The sequence below is a fragment of the Aquarana catesbeiana genome, linkage group LG01, assembly GCF_042186555.1.
Source record: "Aquarana catesbeiana isolate 2022-GZ linkage group LG01, ASM4218655v1, whole genome shotgun sequence".
NCBI classification, from domain to species: domain Eukaryota; kingdom Metazoa; phylum Chordata; class Amphibia; order Anura; family Ranidae; genus Aquarana; species Aquarana catesbeiana.
Window position 1 is genome coordinate 779,360,947 of NC_133324.1, and position 19,799 is coordinate 779,380,745.

At 42.5% G+C, this 19,799-nt stretch overlaps 1 protein-coding gene across 1 annotated transcript in view; it reads right to left on the reverse strand.

Annotated features, from left to right (window-relative positions):
• The window catches only part of GLRA3 (glycine receptor alpha 3), a 503,536-nt gene extending 485,705 nt beyond the window's left edge, over window positions 1–17,831 (reverse strand). Inside the window, exon 1 of the mRNA XM_073606537.1 lies at window positions 17,447–17,831. Within this exon, the coding sequence (XP_073462638.1) occupies window positions 17,447–17,517 (71 nt within the window). The 5' untranslated portion in view covers window positions 17,518–17,831. The remainder of the gene's footprint in view (window positions 1–17,446) is intronic.
• Window positions 17,832–19,799: the final 1,968 nt, after the last annotated feature.

A 19,799-nucleotide genomic window follows, 5' to 3' on the forward strand; every position in this document is an offset into this window, starting at 1 on the left:
AGTTTTATAACTGAATTTTCATTTTTACATTTTGAACAGGTAGAAATCATACCTTCATACCTGAAAAGGTATATATTTTAAACCCCCTCTGAGCACAAAAAGTTTTTTTTTTTTTTTTTTTTTAAAGCTTAAAGCTAATATAAAATGTTCTCAACCAATGGCATGTTGCTTTCCCATTCATGTTCCTGACTTAAAGCGTTTGTTACCCCAACACTTCATATTCCTGATATGTGCCTGTTATATCATGTGCTTGTATGAGAAAATATCCTGTTCTCTTGGTAGTACTTCCTTTATGTGAAATCCCTGGTGCTCCTGCCAGTCCCCCTGCTTTCCTATTAAAAACTGTCCACAATAAGCAGGAGAGCACAGCGTGGTCAGTTCTTTAGCTATGCTGGGAGCTCAGTGTGCTTTCCTCCAATGATCAGACTTGTCCTGACCCACCATGGCTATGCATCTGAGAACAGAGGGAATGTGATCACTTATAAAAAAGGGAAAGAGATATCTATAATGTATTTCCATATCTATACAAAAATGTTTTGCCTCTCATTTCTATTTTAAACTGAATGGGTTGTTTTACAAAATGATTGTTTACAATCACTTTAATGACATTCCAACTGAATATATATATATATATATATATATATATATATATATATATATATATATATATATATACTGCTCGCAAAAAATGAAAGGAACACTTTTTAATCAGAGTATAGTCAATTAAATTCCTGAGATATTGATTTGGTCAGTTAAGTAGCAGAGGGGGTTGTTAATCAGTTTCAGCTGCTTTGGCGTTAATGAAACAACAACAGGTGCACTAGATGGGAAACAATGAGACAACCCCCAAAACAGGAATGGTTTTACAAGTGGAGAACACTGACTTTTTTTCCCCTACTCATCTTTTCTGACTGTTTTTCACTACTTTTGCATTTGGCTAGGGTCAGTGTCACTACTGGTAGCATGAGGCAATACCTGGACCCTATAGAGGTTGCACAGGCTGTCCAACTCCTTTGGGATGGCACATCTATACATGCCATTGCCAGAGGTTTTCTGTGTCTCCCAGCACAGTATCAAGTGCATGGAGGAGATTCCAGGAGACAGGCGGTTACTCTAGGAGAGCTGGACAAAGTTGTAGAAGGTCCTTAACCCATCAACGGGACAGTATCTGCTCCTTTGTGCAAGGAGTAACAATATGAGCACTGCCAGAGCCCCACAAAATGACCTCCAGTAGGCCACTGGTGTGAATGTCTCTGACCAAACAATCAGAAACAGATTTCGTGAGGGTGGCCTGAGAACCTGACATCCTCTAGTGGGTCCTGTGCTCACTGCCCAGCACCATGAAGCTCGATTGGCATTTGCCATTGAACAGCAGAATTGCCAGGTCCGCCACTGGCGCCCTGTGCTTTTCATAGATAAGAACAGGTTCACTCTGAGCACATGTGACAGACGTGAAAGGGTCTGGAGAAGCCGTAGAGAATGTTATGCTGCCATTAACATCGTTCAGCATGACCAGTTTGGAGGTGGGTCCGTGATGGTCTGGGGAAGCGTATCCATGGAGGGATGCACAGACCTCTACAGGCTAGACAATGGCACCCTGACTGCCATTAGGTATCGGGATGAAATCCTTGGACCCATTGTCAGGCACTAGGCTGGTGCAGTGGGTCCTGGGTTCTCCTGATGCATGACAATGCCTGGCCTCATGTGGCAAGAGTATGCTCTCTGAAGGATAAAGGAATTGATACCATTGAATGGCTCCCACGCTCACCTAACCTAAATCCAAGACAACACCTCTGGGACATTTTGTTTTGGTCCATCCGAAGCCGCCAGGTTATACCTCAGTCTATTCAAGAGCTCAGTGATGCCCTGGTCCAGATCTGGGAGGAAATACCCCAGGACACCATCCATCATCTTATTAGGAGCATGCACCGACATTGTCAGGCAGGCATGTAGGGCCATACAAACTACTGAGTACCATTTTGAGTTGCTGCAATGAAATTTCAGCAAAATCGACTAGCCTGCTGCATCATTTTTTCACTTTGGTTTTTGGGGTAGTTAACAAAGGTAAAGGTGTTAGTGCTACAAAACAACACATATTATAACATGTGCATAATCAATAGCAAACTGATTAAAGTCCATTGTGACAAACCCAACACCATAAAAACATAGAATAAATTATTTTGAATTGATGTGTCTTTAAAATAAAAGCTTCACCCCGAGTTCTCATGAGGTAGATGGCAACTCACCAAAGGTGTTTGACCACTTTTTAGGATAGGTCAAAATGCGCTTTGTTTGGGTAAACCAAAAAAATCCTGGGTGTGCATCTCTCCACTTTGGAATTCCCTCTGGCATAGGCTGGGGATGTGGAAAACAGACTCCACCAGGGACACAAAGAAGAGCTTTATGGTGTAGTACATTTTTAATAATGGGTTTAAAATTGATACAAAGGTTGCACTCATATGTGACTGTGCCAATCCCGGCACTAAGGTATCAACAGCATGTATGGATAGGTATACTAGGCCCCCTGTGGCGTGCGATCCATGCCTCGTTCTGGGTATACTAGTTGGATGTCACATATGGGACCGGGAAATCGGGTCGTTTTATTGTCAAAGCTTAACTTACCAAGCTGAAGTTAGAAGCAGATTGGCTACCATGCACAGCTGCACCAGATTCTGAGCGCTCCAGTTTTAGTAAATCCCCCCCAGTATATCAGAACAATAGTGGACAAAAAGCAGAAATAGTATCCAAAGTTTAGGAAACCATAACAATCCGTCAGATTAAGCCTGCTTTCATCAAATCAGTGTTTTTTTGTTTTTTAGTTATTATATGTTACAGTACTTGATTCAGGATTATTTGATACACTTGGAAACTCAATATATTATAGGCACAAGATATAAAAGTCTAAAAACATTAATGCCCCGTTCACACGGTCGGATTTGTGTGTGGGCTCCATCGGACATTTTCCATCGGATTTTCCGACACACAAAGTTTGAGAGCAGGCTATAAAATTTTCCGACAACAAAATCCGATCGCGTCAATTCCGACCATGTGTGGCCAGTTCCGACGCACAAAGTGCCACGCTCAGAAGAAATTCCGACACGGAACAGCTCGGTCTGGTAAACTTAGCGTTCGCAATGGATACAACACTTTCGTCACGGTGCAATGTTAAAAATGGTTTAATACAGCGCACTCTCTTCTTCTTTATAATGTGAGAAGAATGAAGTAGTTTTTCTGCTCATATTCACACAGACTTCTCACAAACTTCTTTCTTTATTCTTTATCGGGATTCCCTCAATATATTTTGATTTGTCACATCTTACAACATTATTTTTGTGTTGTTTTATTTATTTATTTATTTTTTAGGCAGATTATTTTTTTTTTTTTTAGGTTTGTATTTTTTTCAAGGCTGATCTTTGTTTTATTTTATTTTTAGTTTTACTCCAGAATATTTTTGTGTGTGTTTTGTGTGTCCAGTTACCACAACCCCATTGATATGTTGTATTATTTAATCTGTAGGAGATTGTTTGATGTTGGTGTCTTGTTAATTTCACATTGTATTTTGAAATGTACCTGAATCCTCAGAAACAAACTGTCCTTTTTGAATGAAAACACACATAGGCGAGTATAATATAAAAAAAAAATTCATTTATTAAGGGCTCACAACTAAACAAAGATGGAGGCAACACTGGAGAAACAGCAGAAATGGGTGAAGCCTTGGACTCCCAGGGCAGACATCAATTATTTTCAAACAAAATTGGGGGCCTGAGGAGTCCTTATATAAGGGAGTGCAGTCTGGTCCAGAAGTCCCAGAGATCCGGAAAGCAGCAGATGACATCTGTGTCCCCAGGCTGTGGTCATACAAGAGACTGCATCTTTTGTCAGACCATACTGAACCCAGGGTCATCACTCTCTGGTCTTCCTTCCACGCTTCCTTCCACGCTGTGGCTCTGGTGGTGGAGTTGTGGCAGCAGGAGGAGGAGGGGCCAATTCACTCAGGTGCGTATTGGGGGTTAGTTCCCCACTCACCCACTTACTTAGGACTTTATACAGAAGGTCGTCACATAGTTTGCGTTGACCCTCCTGCATGCCCTGCAGTTTTGTGGCAGCCGTGCAGGCAAAGGCCTCTTCAGGAGTGGGTAAGGCTCTGAGGGACGCGGGGGAGGGAATGAGCCTGAGCGCAGAATCCTGCATGTGAGTCGCCTTCCTCGCTCTTTTGTATGGAAGGCGGAGGGGAGGAACCTGCGATTCGGTCAGGCTTCGACTTGTCCCAGGCTTCTCCTGGCTGACACTTAGCCCCGCCTCCTCCTGGCTGCAAATTAGCCCTGCCTCCTCCTGGCTGCCACATTTCACAGCCTCCTCCTGGCTGAGGTCTTCCTGTGTATAAAAAAGGGACATAGTTTTAGTTTTTGATTCTTCAATCACACACAATTGTCACCTCATGATTGTTGCAAATTGAATGTTAACAAATCTAACAGACTATCCTTCTGAGCCCAGCGTTTTTCATTCTTGTCCCAATTTTTGGTGCCCACCACTGTCTATTGATATTTAAACCATTTTTGCAATCAGCAATTGGAGATCAATAATGACATCTAGTAAACGTCATTTATTTATTGACCAGAAATCTGTAGAAGAATGCTATACCTGGCTCAAGCTGGGCTCCTCCACTTCTTCCTGGCTGGAAGGCCCAGGTTGGACATTGGAAGCCTCAGCTGGGGTGGAAGGAACAGTGGAAGGAAGAGTGGAGAGGGATTCTCTGACTTCAGTGTGGTCTGACAGAAATTGCAGTCTCTCATAATACCACAGCCTGGGGACATAAACGCCATCTGCTGCAGCTTCGGATCTCTGGGAATCCGTGACCTTCTTGCGCTCCCTAAGATAAGTGCTCCTCAGGCCACCAATTTTGGTCTTTAAATAGGGGATGGTTGCTGTGGGGACCACCGGCGTCACCAACTCCAGCAGTTTCTCCAGCGCTGCCTGCCTCTTTTGTTTATTGTTGTAATGAGGGTGTCTCACCTGCCACAGACAGGGCAGCTCCCTGTATTTGTCTATGAACAGGGGGAGGAAATTGTGGTCGTTGAAGCCATCCATTTTCCCTGCAAGACACAACACAAAACACCCTAATGTCAGGTCAAACTCTTCGAATCTTGTTGCAATATAAGCTTCAATTTAGAAGCAGTATAGGCCCAAGTTTGTCTCTTACCTTCGTTATCACGATCGGCGCCTCTGATACTCCTTCCTCCGCTCACAGATCGTACGTACTACGTGCGCGTGTTACGCTTTATACACACTGCGCATGCGTGTAACTCCGCCCGCCCCTGACATTCTTTCTTGTCTATTCCCCGCCCCTTTTCATTCGGCGCAGTGGGGGAAGAGCACATGGTGGAGACACAGCAGGTGCGTGCTAATTATAGCAACGAGGAGGAGGAGAAGGAAAGCCCGGATCCGGAAACGTCCCGATCCAGAAGGAGAAGATTTAAGGCCTCAAATATGTCCTTTGGGGAGATGTTGGAGATGGTGGACATCCTGAAGAAGGCCGACTATGACGGAAGTATGGACCTTACCCCAACCCCAATGTCAGAAAGGCCAAGATAATGGCGAAAGTGGTCAGGAGTCTGCACCGGAATTTCGGGGTACGTCGATCGAAAGATCAGCTCAGGAAGCGGTGGTCGGACCTGAAATTAAGAGAACATGAGCAGTACAGAAAGATCCAGAGAGTGCTGCAAAAAAGTAAGTAGTTGTCCTGTGTTCCTATTCTTTTTGTCTTGATTACGTTTGTGCTGCTCCATGTGCTTTTCTTAAAAGTGTTGTACAGTTTTAAATGTCAACTTTCATGTTCATGGGCACATTATTTGTTCGTATCAAACATTTTTCTTTCGGCCTCTAAAACACCATTGTTTTGGCCATATGCATTTGCCCACATTTTTTAGGGCCTACTTGTATGAAACTAATTTGGTTGTGTAGATGGGTTTGGTACTAGAATGAAATGCAAACTAGATTCTGTGTAAGGAGAGGACACTTAGCAGCTGTTTTCACATCTGGACACAAGACCACTAGTGTGGGACACAAGAACACCATTTTTATTAGGGGGGTCACACAGGTGCTCCAGTGTATACTATAGGGGTGTCTCCATCTGCGAAGCTTGTACAAAACAGGTAAAGTATTGAAGCTTGACAAAGGACACTCAAAATTCTACATCTTGGAACTCTGCCAACATAGACAATTGTACCCCACTTCCAACCAATGTTTCATCTTTAAAGTTCTGCCATCAAATATCTGTGTGCTAAGTATACCATTTTTGTTTAACATAGGGGAGAAAAGACTCGGAGGACACCCCTCATCCGAGGAGACCAGAGACCCCCCCCTCTGGAGGAAGGGGAAATACCCCAAACACAAGAAGAGCAGGAGGAGGAAGAAGACGTGGTGGAACTAGTCACCACAACAGGTGAGTGTGTGCTACCATAGGCTCAGGTAAGAGATGGATGCCGGCATATTTATAATACCTGCTTTTTTTGGTTTCTCTCTTTTTAGGTGATCGTGATGTTGTGGATCCTGATCCTTTCACCTCGGAAAGTGCCCAGATCCTGATTGGGGAGATCATGGGGTGTAATTTAGCATTGGAAAACCTCAAGAACAACATCAATGATGTTATTCAAAAAAATAATAACATCATTAATGTTTTGGGGAGAGTTTAAAACCTCTCCAAATCCCTATGTTTTTTGTGTGCTACAATGTTCAAAATCTTTTTGCAATTTTTAGAAAAGCCAAATTTGGAGGATGCACACAGTGTGTCAACATGTGCTATCTGCCATCACGGGAGATCAATGGACGCGTTTTGGGGGTGCAACCCCTTCCTCAATAATAAAGTAGCTGTGAGGAAGGGGTTGCTCCCCCAAAACACTTCCCTTGATCCCCCGTGGGGATGAGCCGAACACCCCCCTGTTCGGTTCGCACCAGAACATGCGAACAGGCAATAAGTTTGTTTGAACACGCGAACATCGTTAAAGTCTATGGGACACGAACATGAATAATCAAAAGTGCTAATTTTAAAGGCTTATATGCAAGTTATTGTCATAAAAAGTGTTTGGGGACCTGGGTCCTGCCCCAGGGGACATGGATCAATGCAAAAAAAAGTTTTAAAAACGGCCGTTTTTTCGGGAGCAGTGATTTTAATAATGCTTAAAGTCAAACAATAAAAGTGTAATATCCCTTTAAATTTCGTAGCTGGGGGGTGTCTATAGTATGCCTGTAAAGGGGCGCATGTTTCCTGTGTTTAGAACAGTCTGACAGCAAAATGACATTTCGAAGGAAAAAACCCATTTAAAACTACTCATGGCTATTGCATTGCCGGTCCGACAATACACATAGAAGTTCATTGATAAAAATGGCATGGGAATTCCCCACAGGGGAACCCCGAACCAAAATTTAAAAAAAAAATGACGTGAGGGTCCCCCTAAATTCCATACCAGGCCCTTCAGGTCTGGTATGGATATTAAGGGGAACCCCGGCCAAAATTTTTTAAAAAATTACGTGGGGGTCCCCCTAAATTCCATACCAGACCCTTCAGGTCTGGTACGGATTTTAAGGGGAACCCCGTGCCAAAAAAAAAAAAAAAAAACGGTGTGGGGTCCCCCCAAAAATCCATACCAGTCCCTTATCCGAGCACGCAACCTGGCAGGCCACAGGAAAAGAGGGGGAATGAGAGAGCGCCCCCCCTCCTGAACCGTACCAGGCCACATGCCCTCAACATTGGGAGGTGCTTTGGGGTAGCCCCCCAAAACACCTTGTCCCCATGTTGATGAAGACAAGGGCCTGATCCCCAAAACCCTGGCCGGTGGTTGTGGGGGGTCTGCGGGCGGGGGGCTTATCGGAATCTGGAAGCCCCCTTTAACAAGGAGACCCCCAGATCCCGGCCCTCCCCCCTGTGTGAAATGGTAAGGGGGCACTTACCCCTACCATTTCACTAAAAAACTGTCAAAAATGTTAAAAATGACAAGAGACAGTTTTTGACAATTCCTTTATTTAAATGCTTCTTCTTTCTTTTTTCTTCTATCTTCCTTCGTCTTCTTCTTCCGATAAGCCCCCCGCTCGCAGACCCCCACAACCACCGGCCAGGGTTGTGGGGATGAGGCCCTTGTCCTCATCAACATGGGGACAAGGTGTTTTGGGGGGCTTCCCCAAAGCACCCTCCCAATGTTGAGGGCATGTGGCCTGGTACAGTTCAGGAGGGGGGCGCACTCTCGTCCCCCCCTCTTTTTCTGCGGCCTGCCAGGTTGCGTGCTCGGATAAGGGTCTGGTATGGATTTTTGGGGGGACCCCACGTCGTTTTTTTTTTTTGGGCGCGGGGTTCCCCTTAAAATCCATACCAGACCTGAAGGGTCTGGTATGGAATTTAGGGGGACCCCCACGTCATTTTTTTGTATAATTTTGGCCAGGGTTCCCCTTAATATCCATACCAGACCTGAAGGGCCTGGTATGGAATTTAAGGGGACCCTCACGTCATTTTTTTAATTTTGGTTCGGGGTTCCCCTGTGGGGAATTCCCATGCCGTTTTTATCAATGAACTTCTATGTGCATTGTCGGACCGGCAATGCAATAGCCGCGAGTAGTTTTAAATGGGTTTTTTCCGTCGATATGTCATTTTGCTGTCAGACTGTTCTAAACACAGGAAACATGCGCCCCTTTACAGGCATACTATAGACACCCCCCAGCTACGAAATTTAAAGGGATATTACACTTTTACTGTTTGACTTTAAGCATTATTAAAATCACTGCTCCTGAAAAAACGGCCGTTTTTAAAACTTTTTTTTGCATTGATCCATGTCCCCTGGGGCAGGACCCAGGTCCCCAAACACTTTTTATGACAATAACTTGCATATAAGCCTTTAAAATTAACACTTTTGATTTCTCCCATAGACTTTTAAAGGGTGTTCCGCGGCATTTGAATTTGCCGCGAACACCCCAAATTGTTCGCTGTTCGGCGAACTTGCGAACAGCCAATGTTCGAGTCGAACATGAGTTCGACTCGAACTCGAAGCTCATCCCTAATCTCCCGTGATGGCAGCTAGCACATGATGACATTCGTAAATTGATGTGCATCTTCCAAATTTGGCTTTTCCTGGGGTGACTTCACCCCAGCTGAACGCAATATCAAACACAGTTCCTTAATACTCATGTCTGATATTGCCTTCAAGTTCTACCTAATGTGAACTTTGTAAATTCAAGATTTGTGTCTTTCTTGTTGTTTGGAAACATGCCTGTTTTATCTTAAATGGACATTTCGATTTTTGATAATGCCACCCCAAAAATTGTTATACAACAAACATGTTGGTTTGTTTTAAAAACCTTTTCTAAATGCACATGAGATTGTGAAGGTATTAAAAAGATTGTTAATCAAGAATGTGTGGATTATTGTCTCAACGCTACACCACTTTTGTGGTAATGTAATTGCTGCTTTCTGTGACAATGGGGGTTATTTCCTAAGGGCAAATCCACTTTGCACTACAAGTGCAGTTTCAGTACATTTTCAAGTGCACTTGTAGTGCAAAGTGTCTTTGCCTTTAGTAAATAACAGCCAACAGTGCTTTATATAAGGTTACACAATCACGCCATTTTCAGGACTCACCACATTTCTGTCAGGGTCAGCTAAAACAAACACAAGCAGTAAATGTCACCCAAAACACTTCCCTTGATCCCCCGTAGGGATGAGCCGAACACCCCCCTGTTCGGTTCGCATTTGAATTTGCCGCGAACACCCCAAATTGTTCGCTGTTCGGCGAACTTGCGAACAGCCAATGTTCGAGTCGAACATGAGTTCGACTCGAACTCGAAGCTCATCCCTAATCTCCCGTGATGGCAGCTAGCACATGATGACATTCGTAAATTGATGTGCATCTTCCAAATTTGGCTTTTCCTGGGGTGACTTCACCCCAGCTGAACGCAATATCAAACACAGTTCCTTAATACTCATGTCTGATATTGCCTTCAAGTTCTACCTAATGTGAACTTTGTAAATTCAAGATTTGTGTCTTTCTTGTTGTTTGGAAACATGCCTGTTTTATCTTAAATGGACATTTCGAATTTTTGATAATGCCACCCCAAAAATTGTTATACAACAAACATGTTGGTTTGTTTTAAAAACCTTTTCTAAATGCACATGAGATTGTGAAGGTATTAAAAAGATTGTTAATCAAGAATGTGTGGATTATTGTCTCAACGCTACACCACTTTTGTGGTAATGTAATTGCTGCTTTCTGTGACAATGGGGGTTATTTCCTAAGGGCAAATCCACTTTGCACTACAAGTGCAGTTTCAGTACATTTTCAAGTGCACTTGTAGTGCAAAGTGTCTTTGCCTTTAGTAAATAACAGCCAACAGTGCTTTATATAAGGTTACACAATCACGCCATTTTCAGGACTCACCACATTTCTGTCAGGGTCAGCTAAAACAAACACAAGCAGTAAATGTCACCAAAGATTAGCTTAATTTTTTGTTTTATTTGATCAAGGTTTCACAAATTGTCTGGCATATTGATGGCCCCCCTACCCGCAAAGAACTCAAGGTATCTTAGCCAGACATCATGGGCACTCAGGGAGGGCAAGCCAAGACGGCCACTTTCAAGCGCCGCCAGGGTTGTTTCATTTATAATTCCGGCCTCAGGCCCAACTGAGCCAGCATAGTTGGCAGAATGTTGCCGTAAAAAGTTATGTAGAACACAGCACACCAGGATTATATGATTCAGTTTATACTCCGCCATATGGATGGGTGTAAGAAATAGGCGGAACCGGCTGGCCATGATTCCAAATGTGTTCTCCACCACTCTTCTGGCTCTGGCCAGCCGGTAATTAAAAACCCTCTGGTCCGGGGTGAGGGTCCTCATCAGGAATGGCTGCATAAGGTGGTCCCTCAGCGCAAATGCTTCATCCGCAACGAAGACGAATGGGAGTCCTTCCACATTGTCTTCTGGAGGTGGCAAGCCCAAGCTGCCATTCTGGAGATGCCTGTAAAACTCTGTCTGGGCGATGACTCCACCATCGGACATCCGGCCATTCTTCCCCACGTCCACATACAGGAACTCATAATTAGCCGACACCACCGCCAACATCACAATACTATTGAACCCCTTGTAATTATAATAGTATGACCCCGAGTTGGGTGGTGGGACGATGTGGACGTGTTTCCCATCAATTGCCCCTCCGCAGTTAGGCAAAGTGGGAGGCCACAGTCTGCCATTTCTGTGGCGTGGAAGGAAACTGTTGATGAAAAAAAAAAAATTAGTCTTTTTGCACATTAAAACATGGAAAGCAGATTAGACACAAACATTCTTGGCCAACATCCAGATAACATTTATTAAGGGGAATTTTACAACACCAAAGTATAAGGTACACCTATCATATTCCCCTCCCCCCTCTCATGGGCCATTTCTAACATTATGGGGGGTGGGACTCTTGGACAGGTAACCCTCTCCACTTCATTGAGAAATGAATGTCTAAATAATGGGTATTACTTGGAACAGCCCCTCCCTAATTACACTATTGGCAGCCCACTGGACAGGTAAGAAGTGTCATAATACAAAGATATAAATACACACTGTACACATTTGAGGACATTTGAACATTCTGCTATTATCTATCAAGATAATAATAGGATACAAAAACTTTAAACAGTACCATTGGAAAGTATACAGGCAGGCCCTTGCACTACATGCTTTGGGGAATTCATCCATACATCTGACCAGTAAAGAGGTGGGTATAGTGTGTATGGGTTTGGCAAAGTCACCAGATAGATGATTGAGGATAGATAGAGAATTGGGATCAGATGACTTAGCAGTTGGGGGGAGGGAGGGTTAAAAAAGCCTCTGGCACTCTGCCTGAATTTAAAACACAAATCAGATTTCTAAACATTTTAGGGGGTGTTTGGGGTAAAGCACTACTATGGAGCTGATAAAATACATTGTTAAGTGACTACATGAGGTGAATATAGGGCCAGGAGAGCATGCTGGGGAGGTAAGTGAAGGCAAATATGTATGAAGGACAACAAAAATAATGACATAAAAATCCAGCATGCATGAGGACAAAGGGGACATTCACAGCATATTACAATCATGGTAATTAGGGAATGTGGAAATAAATACAATATATTATTAAACATTAAATACAATAAAATGTGATATTAAAAGATAAAAATCTTACCTTCGTATACTCCTTCTGCAGGACCTGGATGATGGCAGAACAGGTCTCTGGGATAATGATCCCCCGATCCTGGGGGGAGATGCCTGTCGAGAACTTCAAGTCCTGCAGGCTTCTCCCCGTCGCCAAATACCGCAGGGTAGCGACGAGCCTCTGCTCCGGAGTGATGGCTTGCCTCATGCAGGTATCCTGCCTGCTAATATAGGAGGTCAGCAAAGCCAACAAACGGTGAAATACGGGGTCCGTCATCCGGAGAAAGTTCCTGAAATCATCAGGATTATTCTCACGGATCACACGGAGCAAAGACATATGACAGAACTGGTCACGCTGGAGTAACCAATTCTTGGTCCACGAACTCCTCCCCACCCTGTTCATGGACTGGGCTTGTGTCAAGGTCAGGACCCCAACACCAAGCCCCCACACAGCACGAACTCTACGAGGAGTACATATACGCAACATGGCTAGAAAATGGTCGGTTGCTCAGAACGAAGTAACAGAACGCACTGAAGAACAGCAAGGCCTGTGAAGAGCGACCTGAAAAACAGTAATGAACGAACAAGAACACAATGACTGAGTCACGCGTAGCTTGCTGCACACACTGAAGAGCAGATACAAACACACAAGCATAAACTGAACAGCAGAAAACGATCTGAAAACCACGAGTCTGAAAAAGTGCGAATCTTCTCTCACCAAACTTTTACTAACACGAGATTAGCAAAAGGAGCCCAAAGGGTGCCGCGCTTGGTTCTGAACTGGCCTTTTCTAGTCTCGTCCTATATGCTTTACGTCACCGCGTTCTTGGCGATCGGAAATTCCGACAACTTTGTGCGACCATGTGTACGCAAAACAAGTTTGAGCCAACATCCGTCGGAAAAAATCCTAGGATTTTGTTGTCGGAATGTCCGATCAATGTCCGACCGTGTGTACGGGGCATTAGAGTTAGGTTTGACATATCCTCAAGGTGCACAGCAAAGTGAAGGACATGGTACCATGAAGATCCAAGATCACTTATAAACCAAACACTTAATAATTAATAAGAATGTTTTGGCTTTATTTTATGTTAAAAATTTAGCCTGATGAAATATTTTTTCTATCTTTACTGGCTAAACATGGAGCAGTGGACCATCTATCCATCTTGGAGAAAAAACTGACCCATTAGCCTTATCAAGTTTGAAGATGCCATCACTTTCATATTTAAATCCAAAGCACATGCATATGCAGATAGAACTGTTCATGGTAATAGAGCTGCAACTACTAGTCGACCCTTTTTCTGTGGTTGCTTGGTATGTTTCAGAACTGTTTGGCAGTTTCGTTTCAACAGTTTGACAACTTGTTCGATATTCTAAAGAAATTTGCAACCATTTACAGAAACTTCACAATGTCGCAAATCCGTTTTAGACCACAGACGCCAAAGAGAAGTACAGAAAATGACCCATATTTTGATGAATATGTTATTTGTAGATATAAAATGTATTAAATAACTGTGGAAAAACACAAGATTTAAAGCAGTTTGTAGGAGTCATAACATATTAATTTTGTCTTGGATGTTAACATATGCCTGCTGGTTTTAATCCAGTGCCTTTTTTTCTGCATCAAAAATGCACGTAGAGCAGGTTGCATTGATTTTAATGGCAAAGCTCACACCATTGCAGTGTGTTCCAGTAAAGTCAACAAAAGTAGAACATGCTGCATTTATTCTGCAAAGAACTGCACTGAAATGCAGTAAAACACATTAAAAAAACATCAGAATGCATCTAAACACATAAAAATGCACTGGAATGCATTACAGATAAAAAACAAGAAACTTTGGGGAAAAAAACAACAGGGAAAAAACACACAATGGAACACTGAAAATGCATCAAAAACGCATCAAAAACCCACATGCAGAAACTTATATGGAACGCATTAGTACTGCGTTTCTGTGGTGTGATCCAGCTAAAGGTGAACTTATGTAGCTTAAACTTTATAGCACCAGCTTCATAGTGTGTAGCCCCTTTATATTTTAGAATTTTTTATCACATTTTGTACACAGATAGGAAAAAAATGACTACAGTTGTACAAGTGGGTAAAAACTAAAAAATAATCAGTTACATACTTTTGATGTTCTTATTATTTAATAAAAACACACCGTTTTACTTCATAAGAAAGTATTAAATGCTATGTGAATACATATTTAACTTTTAATTAAATATCTAACTACCGCAATATTAATTCGTGTAGCATGTATTCATTGACACATTGACATATACAAGATCAATGATAATGCTCCCTGCAGTTAATTTCAGGAATTATGGAGTGAAAAGCATGGCTTTGGAGTAAAATCTGTTTGTGACCTTGAACATTCTGTATTACCATTTTACTCCTGATAGGAAATTAAATTATAAGGCCACTGGGACCTCAGCTCTTTGGCCATTAATTATTCATAAGTATCACTAGAAAACATTAAATTAAAATATAAACAAAACATTTAAATTCTCTTTTAGGATTAAGGTGCAGGTCATTTGTGGTTTTATTTTTACATACAGTGTACTGTATATGACTTGCATGACAAAATATTTTATTTATTTGTTACAAGTACTTATATGGTGCCGTCAATTTATGCCCTTTACGTATATATTGTACATTCATATCAGTCCCTGCCCTCAAGGAGCTGACAATATAAAGTCCCTAAATTACATTCATACATACACATACTAGTGTAATTTGAATATTTTGTTATGCACAATTTTAAGAATGTATGTAACAGAATACACAACGTAAGTCTAGCCACATGGTTATAAGAATATTGCTGAGAATGATCAGTTTTAACATACCCAATGGTTTACCTATTAGATGATTTATACAAACAGAAAATAACTAAGAACATTTAAAGTCAAAGTATACCAGGCTTTGGAGCCTGTCAATCAATATAATTATAGAAGTGATCTTCTATAATTAAAATGAGTTGGATCGCCAGCATTGAAAAAAATGTTTAGCTAAGTGCCCTTTAAATCATGGCCAAGATATTGATTTAATACTGTCTTGCTTGGACTATTTTTCAGACAAACGTAAATCAAAGAAATATCAATCTAGATGGCCATTTCACTTTACACCCTGATGAGACTTCATACCATGTCTTATTGATGTCCATTAAAGGGTTGCCATTACTGCTCTTACTACTACTGGGAGTAAATGAGAAAGAGAGACAGAAATTGTGTTTGTTTATGTGCACGAGCACATGTGTGTGTGTAGAAGGAGAAAGAGAGGGGGAGAGAGAAATAGAGCGGGAGAGAGAGAAAAAAGCGAGAGAAAGAGAGGGAGAGGAAGAGAGATAAAAGAAAGAGAGAAAGAGGAAGTGTATTGTAGTTAACAAGAAAGAGAGAAGATCGTGAGGGGTGGGGGGGGGGGGGTAGAAAGAAATAGAGGGAGGGAGAGAGAGAGAGACTATATATGTAGTGTGTGTGTGTGTGTGTGTGTGTGTGTGTGTGTGTGTGTTTGATAGAAAGAGAGAGACAGGGGTAAAGAGAGAGACAAGGTGAAACAGAGAGAGAGAAAAAGAAAGGGAGAGATGAGAGGAAAGATGGTGAGAGAGAAAGACAGAGAGGGGAGGGAGGAAGAAAGAGGGAGAAATGGAGAGAGAGAGAAATAGAGAGGTAGAGAGAAAGAAAGGAGAGAGATAAAGAGAAAGAATGTGTGTGTGCATGTGCATGTACATGTGCATGTGTGTGTGGTTAAGGAGAAAAGGAGAGAAGAGGGTGGGGGGGGGGGGGGAGATAGAACGAAATTAGAAAGAAAGAGAGAAAAAGGGGTAGAAGGAGAGTGAAAGAAGAGGTTGAGAGGGTGGGGGGGGGGGAAGAAATAGAGGGAGGGAGAGAGAGAGAGAGAGAGAGAGAGAGAGAGACTGTATATGTAGTGTGTGTGTGTTTGAGAGAAAGAGAAAGGGGTAGAGAGAGACAGAGTGAAACAGAGAGAAAGAGAAAAAAAGAAGGGAGAGATGAGAGGGAAGATGGTGAGAGAGAAAGACAGAGAGGGGAGGGAGGAAGAAAGAGGGAGGAATAGAGAGAGACAGAGAGAAATAGAGAGGGAGAGAGAAAGATAAAGAATGTGTGTGTGTGTGTGTGTAGTTAAGGAGAAAGAGAGAGAAGGGGGGGGGGGAGGAAAGAAATTAGAGAGAAAGAGAGAGAAAGGGGTAGAAAGAGAGACAGAGTGAAACAGAGAGAGAAAAAGAAAAAGAGAGATAGAGAGGGCAGAGGGTAAAAGAGAAAGATAGGGAGGGAGGGAAAAATAGAGAGAGAGAGAGAGAGAGAGAGAGAGAAAGAGAGAGTTCGAGAGATTGATAAATTGGTAGAAAGAGAGGGGACAGAGAGAAGGAAAGTGTGTGTGGGGGGGCAGTGTGAGAGAGAGAGAGAGAGAGGGAGTGAGAGGAGTGTGTCAGAAAGAGAACAAGAAGGGGAAAGAGAGAGATCAGAGAGAGATCAGAGAAAAATCAGAGAGAGAAATCAGAGAGAGATCAGAGAGAAATCAGAGAGATATCACAGAGAGACCAGAGAGAAATCAGAGAGACATCAGAGAGGGGCCAGAGAGAAATCAGAGAGAGATCAGAGAGAGACCAGAGAGAGAGATCAGGGAGAGACCAGAGAGAGAGATCAGAGAGAGACCAGAGAGAAATCAAAGAGAGATCAGAGAGAGACCAGAGAGAAATCAGAGAGAGATCAGAGAGAGACCAGAGAGAGAGATCAGAGAGAGACCAGAGAGAAATCAAAGAGAGATCAGAGAGAGACCAGAGAGAAATCAGAGAGAGATCACAGAGAGATCACAGAGAGATCAGAGAGAGATCACAGAGAGATCACAGAGAAATCAGAGAGATAAAGAGGAAAAGAGATAGACATTGGACAGAGAGATGCTAATTGCCTAAATTACCAATACCTGTATCGCTGCAGAACATTTCTGTAAATCACAATGCCCGGAACTCACTGTATTACATTGATTGGAATTAACTACAGCAAACTTTAAATCCGACTTAACCTATGTTTAAACGAATATTGTAATCATAATTACAAATTAGGTGGTAACTGAAAACTGGCACCTTTGAAGGTATATATATATATATATATATATATATATATATATATATATATTATATCACTAATCTCACTCACAGTGCACACTGTACCGATAAAAGAATGAATGAGTAGAGATGTATGTAGAAGTTGATGTGTTGCTGCCTACAGGTTGTAGAGCCCAGTGTGCGGTAGCCGGTATATATGTAATATTGCACCTACCTTAGTAGAAGTGCCGCTTCCCAGAAGTAGAAGCCGGACACAGCAGTAAGGATCCATCTTATCCTTGCCATGGTCGCTGGTGATAGGCTGTGGCATGCAAACCATGAAAGTGACAGCGGAGAGGAGCAGGTAGTAGAGGAATGAGCGGGGCACGGGGTTCAGCACCACGGACAGCTCCGCACCGAGCTCCCGGTAATCCCAATCAGCCCAATGAAGCGTCAACCCCTCCGTCATCTACAGGAGATCATTGGGGTTGGGGGTTTCTCTTGTAGACATGACCAATGGTACCCAATCCACAGCAAGGACAATGAGAATGAAGAGCAGGCAGAAGCGTGGAGTCCACTCCGATCAGCTGCATTCCTATACACTGAAATGTGTCTGAGCTTTGGCTGGAGGATGGACCATGGAGCAAGGGATGGATAACAGGCGTGTTAGGCAACAACCAATGAGAGAAGGAGTTCATTGGATGGAGGAATAAAAGGCAGTAGTAACCCCTTTTATCCTGACCATACACGTGGGTCCTTGTAATAGAATGCAGGATGAAAGTTGTGATACCTGGATCTCGATTTACTCACTACTCCCTACATGATCACGAGCTAGATCTATAGTTAGGTGTTTCATTGATATAAATGAAACACCTTCGGTGAATTAAAATGCCCATGTGACCTTTTCATGATTAGCATGCAGACTACTTGAGAATTGTAGCACATTTTTTATGCATACATAATTTTTGTTTCATTTGAACCTGTCATCCTCTAGATGCAGACTTGATTTATGTTCTATATGTTGCAGAGAGAGCCTTGTCTTGTCAGTGTTGTTGATCTCTTGCTTAGGCTTTCTATTTGTGATCACAAAGCAGAGTGACCAGTAGGGAGCAATAAAGACAGTGGCTGTCTTCTTTTTCTCCTCTAATGTAACAGCTTTATCAGTGCAGGCTGTCACAATGGCAGGATCAGACATGACCTCAGGACTGAGACAAAAAGCTTACCATACTCTTGTGTGACTGTCATCCAGCTAAACAATGTGCCAGCCCACTCGGTTGCTTGAAGAAATAGTACATTCATATTTAATACTTAAACACCCTATCTAGTATATAAAGCAGTATTAAAACCAAACATTTTATACTGCAGATTAACCAATCTATAAATGAGGTGGGTGTACTCATTTTCTTACTTTAGGTTTTTCGCTTTTATTTTTATCTGGTGATCCAGCCAGTAACACATGTTGTAGCCAAGTTCTCAGCTTTGTGTTTTTATGTGAATTTTGTAAGGTATGAAAACACATGTGTCAATATACACATTAATTTACTAAACTGGAGAGTATAAAATCTGGTGCTTTTTGTCAAAGCTTAATTGAACAAGCTGAAGTTGGGAACAGATTGCCTACCATGCACAGCTGCACCAGATTTTTAGTAAGTCAACCCTATTGAGTCCAATGAGGACATTCACATCATTGCACCGTGGTGTAAAAAAATTAGCTGAACCAATTTAGGTCCATTTACAGTATACAGTATGTGTTCTTTGGCTCATTGAAGTGTATGGAAGTGAATTAAAATGCACATACTTCCTTATGTCATAATGACATAATGGTTATGTCCATACAATTTAGGCCTCATACACACAGACTTTTTTCAGCTGCATTTTTGAGCTTTTTTTGCAGCTTAAAAATGCTGCTCCATGTTATTCAATGGCCTCATACACACCATGGCGTTTTTGAGCTGTAACAGGCATTGGCGTTTTTAAGCTCCAAAAAAAACCCCAGGACCAGGGCATTCTGAGGCTCCAGCGCTGGAGCTGTTTTGACGCCGATGCCGAAAGAAGCCGAAAAACACGCATTAGCGCTGTACCGGCATTTTTGAGCGTCGGTGTTTTTAAGTTGTAAAAATATTTATTATGTGATTGGTCACTGTATGTAAGAAAAAATTGGAAATGCCTGTCTGTAATTATCCAAAAGTCCTTTGCATACCCGGGGGATTGTGGGAAAGAGAAAGAGGAGGAACAAGACATGCCCAGCTCTGTTTTACAGCCAGCTCTAATTTCAGCTGTGGAGCCCCATCCCGAGCTTTGGGACCTTGCACACCCACAGCATGTGGACCACATATTGAAAAACAAAGTGTGGATGGAGATCAGCTCATCAATCACGATATAAGCGATATGAATTATCTATGCATAATGTCAACTATTTAAATTCTATTCTTTGTAGGATGATATCCAATATTGCAGAGAGAAGAGAGGAGGCAGGGGAAGAGCCGGTGGTGGACAGACCCACCACCACTGCCACGGACAGTTCAGCCCACACATCTCCCCATGACAGCAGTGTTGGAGGCTACAATGAGGAGACAGTGTTGGAGGCT